This window comes from Barbus barbus (genome assembly GCF_936440315.1).
Source record: "Barbus barbus genome assembly, chromosome: 42".
Classification (NCBI taxonomy): Eukaryota; Metazoa; Chordata; class Actinopteri; order Cypriniformes; family Cyprinidae; genus Barbus; species Barbus barbus.
Window position 1 is genome coordinate 8,443,786 of NC_136720.1, and position 12,890 is coordinate 8,456,675.

The 12,890-nt window shown below is 37.5% G+C and overlaps 1 protein-coding gene across 1 annotated transcript in view; it reads right to left on the reverse strand.

Annotated features, from left to right (window-relative positions):
- Positions 1–742: 742 nt before the first annotated feature.
- Positions 743–12,890, reverse strand: part of LOC306861823 (IQ motif and SEC7 domain-containing protein 3-like) — a gene marked incomplete at its 3' end in the record, with an annotated part of 140,770 nt that continues 128,622 nt past the window's right edge. The window contains exons 12-15 of the mRNA XM_079404310.1: positions 11,037–11,129; positions 7,786–7,855; positions 1,364–1,499; positions 743–1,213 (exon numbers count right to left, since the gene is read on the reverse strand). Of these exons, the coding sequence (XP_079260436.1) occupies positions 743–1,213; positions 1,364–1,499; positions 7,786–7,855; positions 11,037–11,129 (770 nt within the window). The remainder of the gene's footprint in view (positions 1,214–1,363; positions 1,500–7,785; positions 7,856–11,036; positions 11,130–12,890) is intronic.

Here is a 12,890-nt window from a genome sequence, read left to right on the forward strand (position 1 = left end):
AGGTGATAATTAGGAAGTAATTCACATTTCACAGGAATACAACATCGGCCACATAAGAAGTGGGGGAAGGAACAGTTTGTGGCTAATGGTACCGCTTAAAAGGTTTTTTTTTTTTTTTATAAAAAAAAATGTCTGTGTACCTAGAGGGAATCTAAATGATCGTTGATATAAGCACAAATGTTTGCTCTAGCCCTAAGCGTTCAACAGTGCAAAAAGTCCATGGTAGAGGGAGTCCTCATTTTGGCACGTATATCATTTTCCAGTCAAAAGCATACACACACACTAAATAGACTCATCGGTAGGATAATAAAAGCCAAAAAGGGTGATTTTAGACGTAAAATCAGTTCCCACACAAAAGCAAGTGTCGGTGGAATTGAAACGAATGTTGTCGGATGCCACATTTTTTTGTGAAATCATTTTGTCTATAACAAAATGCACCAGAGAAATCCTGTCAAGAACAAGTACTCAACGATATAACCTCAGAGAGTGTCCAGAAAGACGAAAACTGTTATAGAAATTTGTTAAAACTACATAACGTTTCAAAATACACAGCAATTAGGTAAATCGTATTTTCTTATTGGTTGTTTCACATATCTGCAAAGTCAATAAATGTCTCTTACCTTAAATATATGCATATAGATAACATTTTTTTCATTATATTTCTTTCATATATATATATACATATGTAGATAAATACTGTCAAAAGTGTGCCTGGAGTGTTTTATAGTTATCGGTTTGAACTCTACATCAGGCTTCGAGAGCCACTTGGGGTCCTCTGAAGTGCAAGGCGGGGATCTGGGGGTATATACTGGTGAGGGTGGTTATACGGTGGTGGAGGTGGAGGCAAGGGCGGTTGTGAACCGTCGTTGTTTCCCGCCTGGTTGCCTCCACCATCGGGTGAGCGCACTGGTGTGGAGATGACAGACTGGATGAGCTGGTGATGAGTGGGGCTCTGGCTGAGGAACGCCTCCATGCGTCCGTGAACGCCTTTGTCCAAGACGATGACCTTGACGATTTGCTGGCACTGGATGAGCGTGTCGGGTCGTATCTCGGCCAGGGCCACGGGCTGGTAGGAGTGCGAGGGTGTGGGGCTAGCACATTGCAACGGAGGCTGCTGGAAGAGCTCCCTCTGGTGGTAGAGAAGGGCGGTGCTCTCAGGGCTCGGCGGGGCCGCGTTGAGCTGGTACGTCTGAAGCCTGTTGTGAATTGACACCTAGTTTAGAAAACAGTCAGAGATAGCATCATATGTTATAAGACTGTTCTCCTTCTACTGCCATCAGCCCTCCGGTGAACACACATCACAATAGACATGCGCAAAGTGTTGCGTGTGGATGTGGCACAAAGGGTTTGCTCGGTGTCTTACGACTCGGACAGAGGGTGGGATGCTGGAATCAGGGATGCAGATGTGGAGGTTTTCGGGGACCGCGTGTTTGAGTCTATAAGGTGTGTGGTGGTTATTAAGAGGACACTGAGGGCCCCTGTGTCTCCCTTGGAAACCACTAGAGCATTATGGGAATAGAGAATGAAGAACACTTCAGGGAAGAAGGGGGACAAGAAAGGGTGGGACGGGTTAAACAATGGGAAGGGGGTATTTGGACAACTACAGACGACACACATCCGAATGCATGCCATCAATATTTCTCATAAGGTTCCGGACTTAAAGGGTTAGTTCACCCCAAAAATGTAATTATCTTATTAATTACTCATCCTCATGTCATTCAAAACCCTTAAGACCTTTGTTCATCTTCAGAACACAAATTAAGATATTTTTAAATCTGAGAACTCTCTGACCCTCCATAGACAAGCAATGCAACTGAAATGTTCCCAGACCCAGAGACAGTACATGTGACATCAGTAGCTCAACTCAATTTATTCAACAATTCTTCTCCTCGAGTTACTGTCTTCCACCATTTTGACATCGCAACGCATAATCAACGCGTAATCAGCTTTATTTATGTTCAGGAGAAAGCGCATGCATTTTTCAAATTGTTGAATAAATTATGTAATTTCTGTTTACTTTGCACACAAAAAGTATTCCTGTAGTTTCGCAAAATTGAAGTTGAGCCACTGATGTCACATGGACTTTTTAACGATGACCTTACTACGTTTTTGGGTCTGGGAACATTTCAGTTGTGTATACAGGGTTAGAAAGCTCTCGGATTTCATCAAAAATATATTAATATGTGTTCTGAAGATGAACAGAGGTCGTACAGGTTTGGAATAACATGAGAGTTAGTAATTAATGACAGAATTTTTATTTTTATTTTTGCAAACAACTCTCTCTTCCTAATCGTCTCCTGGGCTCTAATAATGACACGTATCCACCATTGTCTGTGGGATACTTCTACTGCCTCTGGGATTGATGTCTTTGAGGAGTGATGAATATAGTTCATAGTTCAAAGTGAGGTAATCTAGCTCTGTCTCAGGATAGATGCTGGCACTTGAGGGTTGGCTTGGTGGCTAAAGTGAGGGCACTTTCCTCAGAATCAATCTTCTTGACTGTTGGAGATAGGGCACAAATTGACTGACGGTGCACCATTTTGTCTGAGAACGGAGTGTGTGGAGGGATTTCAGTTGGGTTGAAAAATTGGTTGGTGACAGCATAAGATTCTAGTACAGCGATGAAGTGCAACGGTCTGGTTCTGGCAATGCTATCTCACGACCAATTTGTACGTATTTTACGAGGTGGCTATTTTGTACGAATTCATACGACCTCACTCGTACGATTTTGTACGATTTGTCTACACCCTAATGATGTGTAGGTTTAGGGGCGGGGTTAGGTGTAGGTAATTCGTACAAATTCATATGAATTGTGCAACTCGTAAAATACGTACAGTTTATCAAAAATCGCATGAATTTGTATGAGTGAGGTCGCACGAATTCATACGAATTAGCCACCTCGTAAAATATGTATGAATTTACTGGTTCTGGAAGTAAAAACTTAATTCATATTATCCATAGGGAAACAGATTTTTTAAACTATAACTTATGTTACCTACTTTTTTGAGGTTGTTAATCCTATGGCATGGAGACAGTTATTTTTGCAGCTGACATTACTGCATATGCATTTGTAGGAGCATAAAATTTCCCTTTCAGACATAAAATTTATGGTTTAAATAAATCATGCAAGGTGATTTGCTGAGGTATATGACTGTCAATTTACTGGTATTTGCACCATTGCTTAATGCAAGTCTTAAGCCATTTTGCAATTGTGTTGTCAATAAATTACCCGCACTTGATTATCATCTCTGCTTGTTTGCGACCCTATGCTAATTTGCACTGATTATGGTAGATTGTGTTGGTCATTATGGAAATGATCTGGCTGCATCTGTATTCTTTAATTTGCACATTGTCAGTAGATCAACCGCAGAACTTTCCATAGGCTCCTTTATGGGATTGCTCTCTCACGCTAATTTTCCCTGTTAAATAAATCACGCCCTAAGGCTAGTAAGTAACACAGTCTTGTACCTTTATCCTTTTGTCCACTTTTAAAATACTTTTTTTTTTGCTTCAAATAAAAGATGGTAATTGTGATTTACCTCATAGCTGGTTTGCTTGGTGCATGACTAACAATGCTTTAATGAAGAACTTTAGAAATCACTTTGGGAAAAATTAAAGGAAAATATAGGCCTACTTCAAGAACCAACTCCATTGATAAGACTCTTCTTATTTTTTATTTTAGTTTTCATATGTTAAAAGCTGACAAAAGTTGGTAGTTTGATATGTAGATTTGAAAATGTACGTTAGAATAGTTTGTGTTTTCCTCAGTTATGTCCCCCCCCCCCCCCCCATTTGGTTCTCAAAACTAATAACTTTATTCACATACTGCTCAATTTACTGAATTATTTAAACATTAAAAACACATTTCTAGGTAACACTTTAGTATAGTGACCAATTCTTATTATTAACAAGTTGCTTATTAGCATGCCTATTATTAACATATTGGCTGTTTATTAGGACTTATAAAGCACATATTCTGCATGACCATATTCTACATCCCTAATCCTACCTAACCCAGAAACCTAAACTGCCTTACTAACTATTAATAAGCAGAAAATTATAAGTTTATTGAGGAAATAGTCATAGTTAATGGTTTGATAGTTGCGAGAATTGGACCTTAAAATAAAGTGTGACCATTCTGGTTGTCGTATGTTACAATTAGCTAATTGTAGGTTGAAGCGTTTAACATTTCAAATTTGTCTGATTTAACACATTAGCATTAAATAAATCTTTTAGGTACATTCAAATAAGAATCTAAAAAATATGCATAAAGGTTTCATGACTTTACTTGAGGGTATGGTTATGTAATGTAACATGATAAAGTTTATTTTTTATTTGTTAGTCAGTTATAATGAAATTGCCACTGCGCAAACATCTGGGCATATTCCAAATCTGGTTTATATGAATATATGTAAAGAATATATGAATATTACAATATAGGTAAAGCTTTTTTTAAAGTGCAAAGAGCTGAAAAATGTCATATTGCAAACTGATGTTAAATTATGAAATATTAATCCATTCTATATAAAAGTATGCTGAAGCTCAGTAACCCTCCGACACACTTCAGCTGCCTTCTTTTCGCTCTCTTCTCAATGTTTGTGTCCATCTTAGCACACTTTTCAGGTCATGTCCATCTCAGCCTTACATCCCCTCTCCAGCTAACATGTGCCAATCACTGCCATCCATAACAGCTAAAACGTGTTTTAAAATGTATTACGGCAATACTGCCGTGTTTAAACTGGCAGGTGGCTCAACTAGTCTATAGCAGTTGGACAGCTTGATTCTCTCTCTCTCTCTCTTTCCCTCTTACTCCTTCAGGATATGGCTGGCGTTTCCTCTGACCCCTCTGCTGCCTGCGATGTGTTCTGACACCCCGTGCCCTTCAGGGGTTCGCAGGGTGCTGACATTTACATGTGGCATGATTAAGGTGAGGGTTTTCAGTGCCAGACAGGAAGTCGCTGCCACTCTGATCATGTTCAGGCTAAGAGCAGCCCACTAATATGCTACATCTAATGCTAGCAGAACTGAAATTTGCATGCTTAACAAAACATGTAGACAGGGCTGGAGGATTTAGAACAAATAAGTTTTTTTTTTTTCTTTGTAACACTTTATTTTTAAAGAACCAATTCTCACTATTAACTAGTGGACAATTAGCAGCATGTTAGTGCTTACAACGTTCAATTTAATGCCTTCTAGTAGTAATAATAATAATAATAATAATTGTTGTTGTTGTTGTTGTATGTAGTGTACATTTTCCTAAACATTTTTTTTCCCAGATAAAGTGATAATAGATAGATAGATGACATGGCGCTAAATCTTAAAACTGCTTACCTAAAACTTTTTACTTCCTCTTTCACAGCTTCATCTTCTTTTCAGCAAACATAAAAATTACAATTGCCAAACTTTGCTTCGTCAAGCTCTTTTATTTACCACTAGCGCATGGTAATGACGTTCTATTCTTTAATAGTAACTTGCGCAGTGCACAGTGTGATTTGCAATGACCTTATAGGATTTCTAAAATCGTGCACTGTGTAGAAGGCTTAAGATAAAAGCTGTCAGACAACATCCTTTTATTTACTTGCTGCTACTTTAATCTTTTTGATTTGCCTTTTTTTAATCTTACTGATTCCTAAAAAAAGGTCACCAGTCAACGTGCTCCATTTCATTTACTGGTCTATGCCAATTTGCTGCTTTCTGAGTGTCTGTTTTGAACCCTCAATACTGAAATATCCGTGTAAGGTTGCAGCCTTCCCACAACTTCCATTTTACACTCAATGAGCTCTATTTAGGTTCTAAGACTTGTGGGCATATGAAATGAAAGCTGCCATGTCTCACACATAGGCAAGTGCATCTGTTTAAAGAAAGTGCACCTATACAGTGCCTCTTTGCTGTTGTGTCCTTGAATTCCCTCTCATGCACAAGACATGGTGTTACCTCATGATGCTAATCGCACAGCCCTCTGGGTAATGTATTTTATGTAGTGTTTGTCTATTATCCCCCTGCAGAGAGGTGATGATGCTGCATCAGATTAATGTTAGAGATCACTGGGGCTTGTTCTTGTGGTTGCCACAGTGGAAATGCTGAACGCTTGCTACCTGGTATGCACTGAGTCTGGGTTTGCAATTAAACAATCTATTTACTTAATGTTTCTTGTCTTCCCTTTTGAAAAGGAAGTGCACTTACTGTAAGTGGAATTTTAAAAATATAATATAATAAAAAAAATTATAAAATAATATAATTTTAACTATAGTGTTATTTGAAATATTTAAAGTTAATATATTTTAAAATAACTAAATTGCTACTTTACAAATGTGTAATTGCAAATAATTTGAAATACAGGCACACAAGTTTCAATGACAATATATTTTGATTGGCGGTTACACTTTAACACGGTAACTCTGTAACTACGTCAACTAATTCTCAGAGTAGACCGTTAGATTAGGTTTAGTAGAATAAGTTGACATATACTTGCAAAGTTTCTCATAGTATGCTGTATGTTGTGGACCCATAAAAAGAAAGTGTTTGAAGATATTAAGCAGACAGTCTACTATTACTATTATTAGAATGTCTAAAGTGGACTATCGAAATAAAGTGTTACCTGATTGGCTTGTCAGTAGATGTGGCAATACACTTGAACCATATTTCTAAGTAATTATAAAATTCCAAATAATGGCATGCTTAAGCCCTTCTAAACATGAATTCTGAAATCATTCATGAAAAACTGAATTCCAAATCATCTAAATTTAGACTGCAATACTTTTTATTTAATTGCAATTATCATGCAATTAAGAATCTGAATACAGTGCATTCAGTTCGGACTGGAGTATTCTTTTAAAATATATTATTTACATAATAATTACTCTTTTTAACAAAGGTTATTGTGAGTGATTATTAGTGCATATTATTCTAAAGGGGAAAAAAATCTGCATTTCTTATTTTATTTTATTTTATTGTATTTATTAATTTAGTTAGTTCTGTTCTTAAACAACTTCCTGATGTCATGTTTCAAACCATTAAGTTTTCATGTTGACAGTAATTAAAAAAATAAAATAAATGAATGCAACACTTTAGTACGATTTTAATATTGCCACTGTAGTGTTTTGGATTATTCATTCAGTTCATTCTTCAAAAGTTTAATAACTTTTCAAAGTTACTTTTAAACTTGATATGGTGGCAATATGGTGAGCACAGCATGCATATACACATTGATTAACAATTCTAGGAACTGTATTTCAAGATTTCAAGGAGTTCAAGATTTCAAAATGATTTTTAATAGTTTTACTTTTAAACAGTAACAACTCATTTTATGCATGCATTAACTAATGATTAGTGAGCTGTTTGCATACTGTTTAAATTTTGACTTTATTGAAATGCTCCACAAATATGGAGAGCTTACATAGAATTTCTGCTCTCTTCTATCCTCTGTCTGCTGAACCTTTTGTTTTGTTTTTGTTTTTTATGATCATCAACGAGGTAAAAACATGTATAAAATGTTTGTTTCAACAATTTTCTTAAATTCTCCTCCCCGCAAAGTTAATTTAACAGGAGGGGGCAACAGTGCACAGATGAGCTTTACCTCCGGGGGCTGCTGTCGACTTTGGGTTCGGTGGCGATAATGTTTAGAATGACTTTAGGGGAAGTGGAAGGTCGTCTGGTTGAGGACACTGCATTTTCACTCCAGCAGGAACATATGGCTGTTGTAGCTTGCTAATTCCTGTTCACTAACTTTATGTGCCATAAAAACTGTAAGCTACTGTCGGATGCTAGGGGTCTGTAGAGACTTACCTGCGAGAACACTGAGCTCTTACCTCTACTGCATTGTGTCCACTCTGTGATGCGTTCATTTCCTGTTTCCCTAAGCAAAGAAAAGAGTAAAAATCAGACTAAAGATTAAAGAACGGGTGAATATACACTGAATGTAAGAGGTAAGTGGTCGCAAACAATTTATTTTAGCTACATTTAATTAAAAATATATATATATTGAAAGTTAGTCAACTACATTTGTTTATTTAAATGTAGCTAAAATAAATTGATTGCAACCACTTACCTTAAAAAAAAATTGTAAATTCAATGAATCATTTCTTTCAGTGTACCGTGGATGATAATTTGAGTAAATATGCTTGAAACTACGATGACACGCCGATGACATGCAGCTCTATCTCTCTTTTCAACCAGATGACCCAACGGTAGCTGCACGGATCTCAGGCTGCCTGGCGGACATCTTGGCATGGATGAAAGAACATCACCTACAGCTCAACCTGGCAAAGACGGAACTTCTTGTCTTCCCTGCCAATCCGACTCTACAGCATGACTTCACGATTCAGTTCGGCTCATCAATGATTACCCCATCAACTTCGGTCAGAAATCTTGGTGTAATCTTTGATGACCAGCTGACCTTCAAAGAGCACATTGCAAAGACTGCTCGATCCTGCAGGTTTGCACTACACAACATCAGAAAGATCAGGCCCTTTCTGACAGAGCATGCTGCGCAACTTCTTGTCCAGGCCCTTGTCGTTTCTAGACTGGACTACTGCAATGCTCTTCTGGCTGGTCTGCCATCAAACACAATCAAACCTCTACAAATGATTCAGAATGCAGCGGCACGACTGATCTTCAACGAGCCCAAAAGAGTGCATGTTACACCTCTCTTCATCTCCTTGCACTGGCTACCAGTGGCAGCTCGCATCAAGTTCAAGACACTGATGCTTGCACACAGAACTACCACAGGCTCAGCACCCTCCTACTTCCACTCACTATTACGAACCTACATCCCCTCCAGAAGTCTGAGATCTGCTAGTGAGTGACGCCTTGTGGTACCATCACAGAGAGGCTCAAAATCACTCTCCAGAACATTCTAGTTCACCATTCCTGGCTGGTGGAATAATCTTCCCACCCCTATCCGGAACGCCGGATCCCTGTCAATCTTCAAGCGACAACTGAAAACTGATCTATTTCGGCAGTACTTGACTTCATTCTAAAAAAAAACCCTCACTCTTTCCTTCTATATTTCTCTCCCTCCCTTACTAGCTTGTACTTATTTGAACAATGACTGAGACTTGGTGTTACGAGTACTTCCTCTGTCTGATTGCCTCTTCAAGATGAATCACTTTTTGTATTCCCCAATTGTAAGTCGCTTTAGATAAAAGCATCTGCCAAATGACTAAATGTAAATGTAAAAGTTTATAAAATCACATACACACAAAGTTCAAATTTTTGTGGGAAAAAAAAAAAAAAAAAAAAACTTCTTTCATGAGAACTCTTGGAGGGATTGGCATTGTAATGTTATTGACAATGTTAATGTGTTTGTTCTTGACGGAATAGATCTGCTACTCTCCTGTTGCAGCAGAGCAAATACGGAGACTTGCTACTGCTAATACATCCACAACATTCTGCTGTGAGCATGTAAGAAATACTGCTGCTGTGCTGTACATATAATATATGTGACCTTGGACCACAAAACCAGTCATAAGGGTAAATTTTTTGAGAAAATCGCCTTTAAAGGGGACCTATTATGCATACGTATATGTGAAATTTTAGCTCAATATACCCCACAGATACATTTTTACAGCTTGTTAAAATTGCCACTTTTAGGGTGTGAGCCAAAACGAGCTGATTTGAGTGTGTTGCTTTAAATGCTAGTGAGCTGTTGCTCCCGGAGAAGAGGGCGGAGCTTCAAGAGCGTAAGCTCCGGCATTAGCAGTGCTAGCCTTTGCAAATAAACATTCCACTATTAATACAAGCCTGTTATCTTTACAGAAAACATACTCGGTTTCAAAGTCAGTCATCTGATGATACTGTGCATAATAAATTCAAGTTTATGAATTACACAGACAGGGAGCACGGCGGGATAAAAATAACAACATGGCTGGTCTCATGCGTTCACAAACTTTATAAGTCCCACTTCTGATTATGAGCTCGACAACATCAAGCGATCGACTCACATTGCTTTCACACGCAACTTTTAACTACCACATTCCTATTCACGATCATTCTGGTAGCACTTGAAGGCAGCATCAGAGAAAGCACACATTGAAAATGATAGCTTTAGCAATAAGCCTTACAGAGTGCCAAGAAGCTCTTTCAGAACGGCAATAAAGGAAAACAAACGCGTGATACTTACTTTGCAGCTGACGTTCGCGCACGAAGCATTGGTATTAATTCCTAAACATATAGGGGATGTTACTGCTTTTTTCCGGATATTTCCTTCGAAAATGAAATTTAACCGCAGTGTCCTCGGCTCAGATGGGAGGAGATTATGGCGACTCCTATGTTCATCAGTGCATCCCAAAACACAATACTTGTAAAGCCTCTTTGGCGCTGACATTGTAAATAACTCCAGTAATGGCGGACCGCAACTTCTCACTCAGGGCTGTGTTTATGCTAATAGGGTAGAGTGAGTCACAAATGGGCGGGACTTTTTCTTCTCAGTGACGTGCACAGAGGGAGAATCTGAAACAGGGTCCAGGGTCACATAAATGAAATAACCCCATATTGAACATATATGAAATTACCCCGTAGCTGATCTATACAGGTGGAGCTGCGGGTGGTGAAGTTCTGAAGCACGCTGCAACTGCTACAGCAAGCATTAGCATTAGCAAATTAGTATTTGAATATTGAGCAACGAACACATTGGCTGCTGATACGAAAAGAACCAATCAGCTGCGCCATGAGATGATGTCATTGTGTCATTGTGAGTTTGACTTATCGGACTGCGCCATCTAGAGTTCCATGCCATAACTTTCGATAAATGCATATGAAAATGTTTCTGTGAGATTCACCACATGACTGAGGAAAGAAAGAAAGAAAGAAAGAAAGAAAGAAAGAAAGAAAGAAAGAAAGAAAGAAAGAAAGAAAGAAAGAAAGAAAGAATGCACAAACCACTTCACTCAAATTCTCTGTATTGTTTGGTACGTTTGATAATATTTTGATATTTACTGTATAGTTGGGGGTAAAACCTACTTGAAAATACCTAAACAGATACTGAATGCAAATAATGTGAAATACAGCAGATAAATGTGTTTCTGACTGTATTGTACCTGAAGGAGAACCTTGTCTTCCCCTCAACTCAAGCTGAGTCCCGTTGTTCTTGATGGAGTGAGTTTTGGCTCCCTGTTGTTTCTCCAACTCCCCTGAAAAGACAGTGAAAAGAGACCAGAAGAGGTTTAAGTCTATGCCACACACACACACACACACACACAACAGCATGCTCACATCCTCTAAACCTTGAGTCGTCCGTCTCTAAACAGCAGAGCTCCAAATCACCATACTTACACTCAGGGCTTGATGATAATTGCCTGTCATTTCTAATCAGGCTACAAAAGAGCTTTCCCCTCTTCCAAAAGAATTGTAAGAAAGCTCTGGCTTTACATTAGGACTCTTTTAGGGAAAATATGCCTTCTGATTTAATGAAGCCATATGAAAGGACTAAGTCTTGATGAAAAACTGTGAGTGCACAAAGAATAGCTGACAACCAATCACCAGGATACTAAAACACAGCATGCTACCTAATTTAACATATTTATTACAGTAGTAAAGTTGAGGATAAAGGAGGGGGAAATGTGACCTATTTTATTCCAGAGAACTGAAAAGGTGTGCATACAAATGGGAATAAAATAGGGCTGCCCCCCAATAGTCAACTAATCATTAGTCGCCCAGAAGACTGTCGCTTAGTCGCAGAAAAAAAGAAAAGAAAAAATCCACAGTCAGTGACTAACAGATCGTTAACGGCTAGTCTATGGTAATACAATGCATCAGACAGGACATCTAAACGCTGGCCTATCATTCATCTACCTCAAATATAGCTTATCGTCTGAAATATGTAAGTATTAGCAACTTTACATGGCCAGCTGAACAGCAGCATGCTCACTGCATGACAGATAGAAGTGGCGGTGCAGTCACTTGCTCTTAAAATACTCCCTAAAATACTCTACTCTTTAATATGAAATTAAAAATGTTGTTCATGTTAAAATCAAAATAATAATATATATTAGTATATATATATATATATATATATATATATATATATATAATAATTCATTACATTTATATAGCGCTTTTCTAAGCACTCAAAGCGCTCTACATTGTGAGGGGTGGTGCCATAGTGCGCCTGAACGCCCACCAGAGGAGAGGAGACAGAGTGATGAAGCCAATCAGTGTATGGGGATGATTAGGATATATATATATATATATATATATATATATATATATATATATATAGTGTGATTAATTTAAAAATAAATAAATAAATAAATAAAAGTAAAAATTATGCAATTATTCATTCTAATGTTTTATTCACTCTTTTATTTTTTGTTTTATTTATTTTTTAATGATATTAAAATTATTGTTGGTTTTTATGTTGTTCATGAATTTTCATTAATAATAATAATAATAATGATGGATTGATTCAATTTAAAAAAGTATACATCAAGTTTAAGTTAAGTTTGTGTTTAAGTAAAAAATATTATAGGTTAATAAAAATGATTACTTATAACTCATGCACTTATTTATTTATTATTATTATTATATAAACCATTAGTGATGTCAAATATTATTGTCAAATATGGATAAACAAGTATTGTCATTATACTGTTATATAATACCGTTAATATTTTTATTCTCGAACTATTCTCCTGGAAACGTCAGTTTATTTTTCTACATTTCTGTCAATTAGAAACAGGGGCGTAAATGTAATCTAACAGTTGGGCCGGGGGGGGGGGGGGGGGGGGGGGGGGGGGCTATAACCATTAAAATTCTCAAGAGCAATTTTTGAAGGGGACACAAATAATACAGCCAAAATTGTACTTGTACGGCTAGATATGTGTACACAGCATGGAGACCACGTTTAAATATGAGTTTGGTTCATATTGTTCACCACGCAGTCATATTATAAT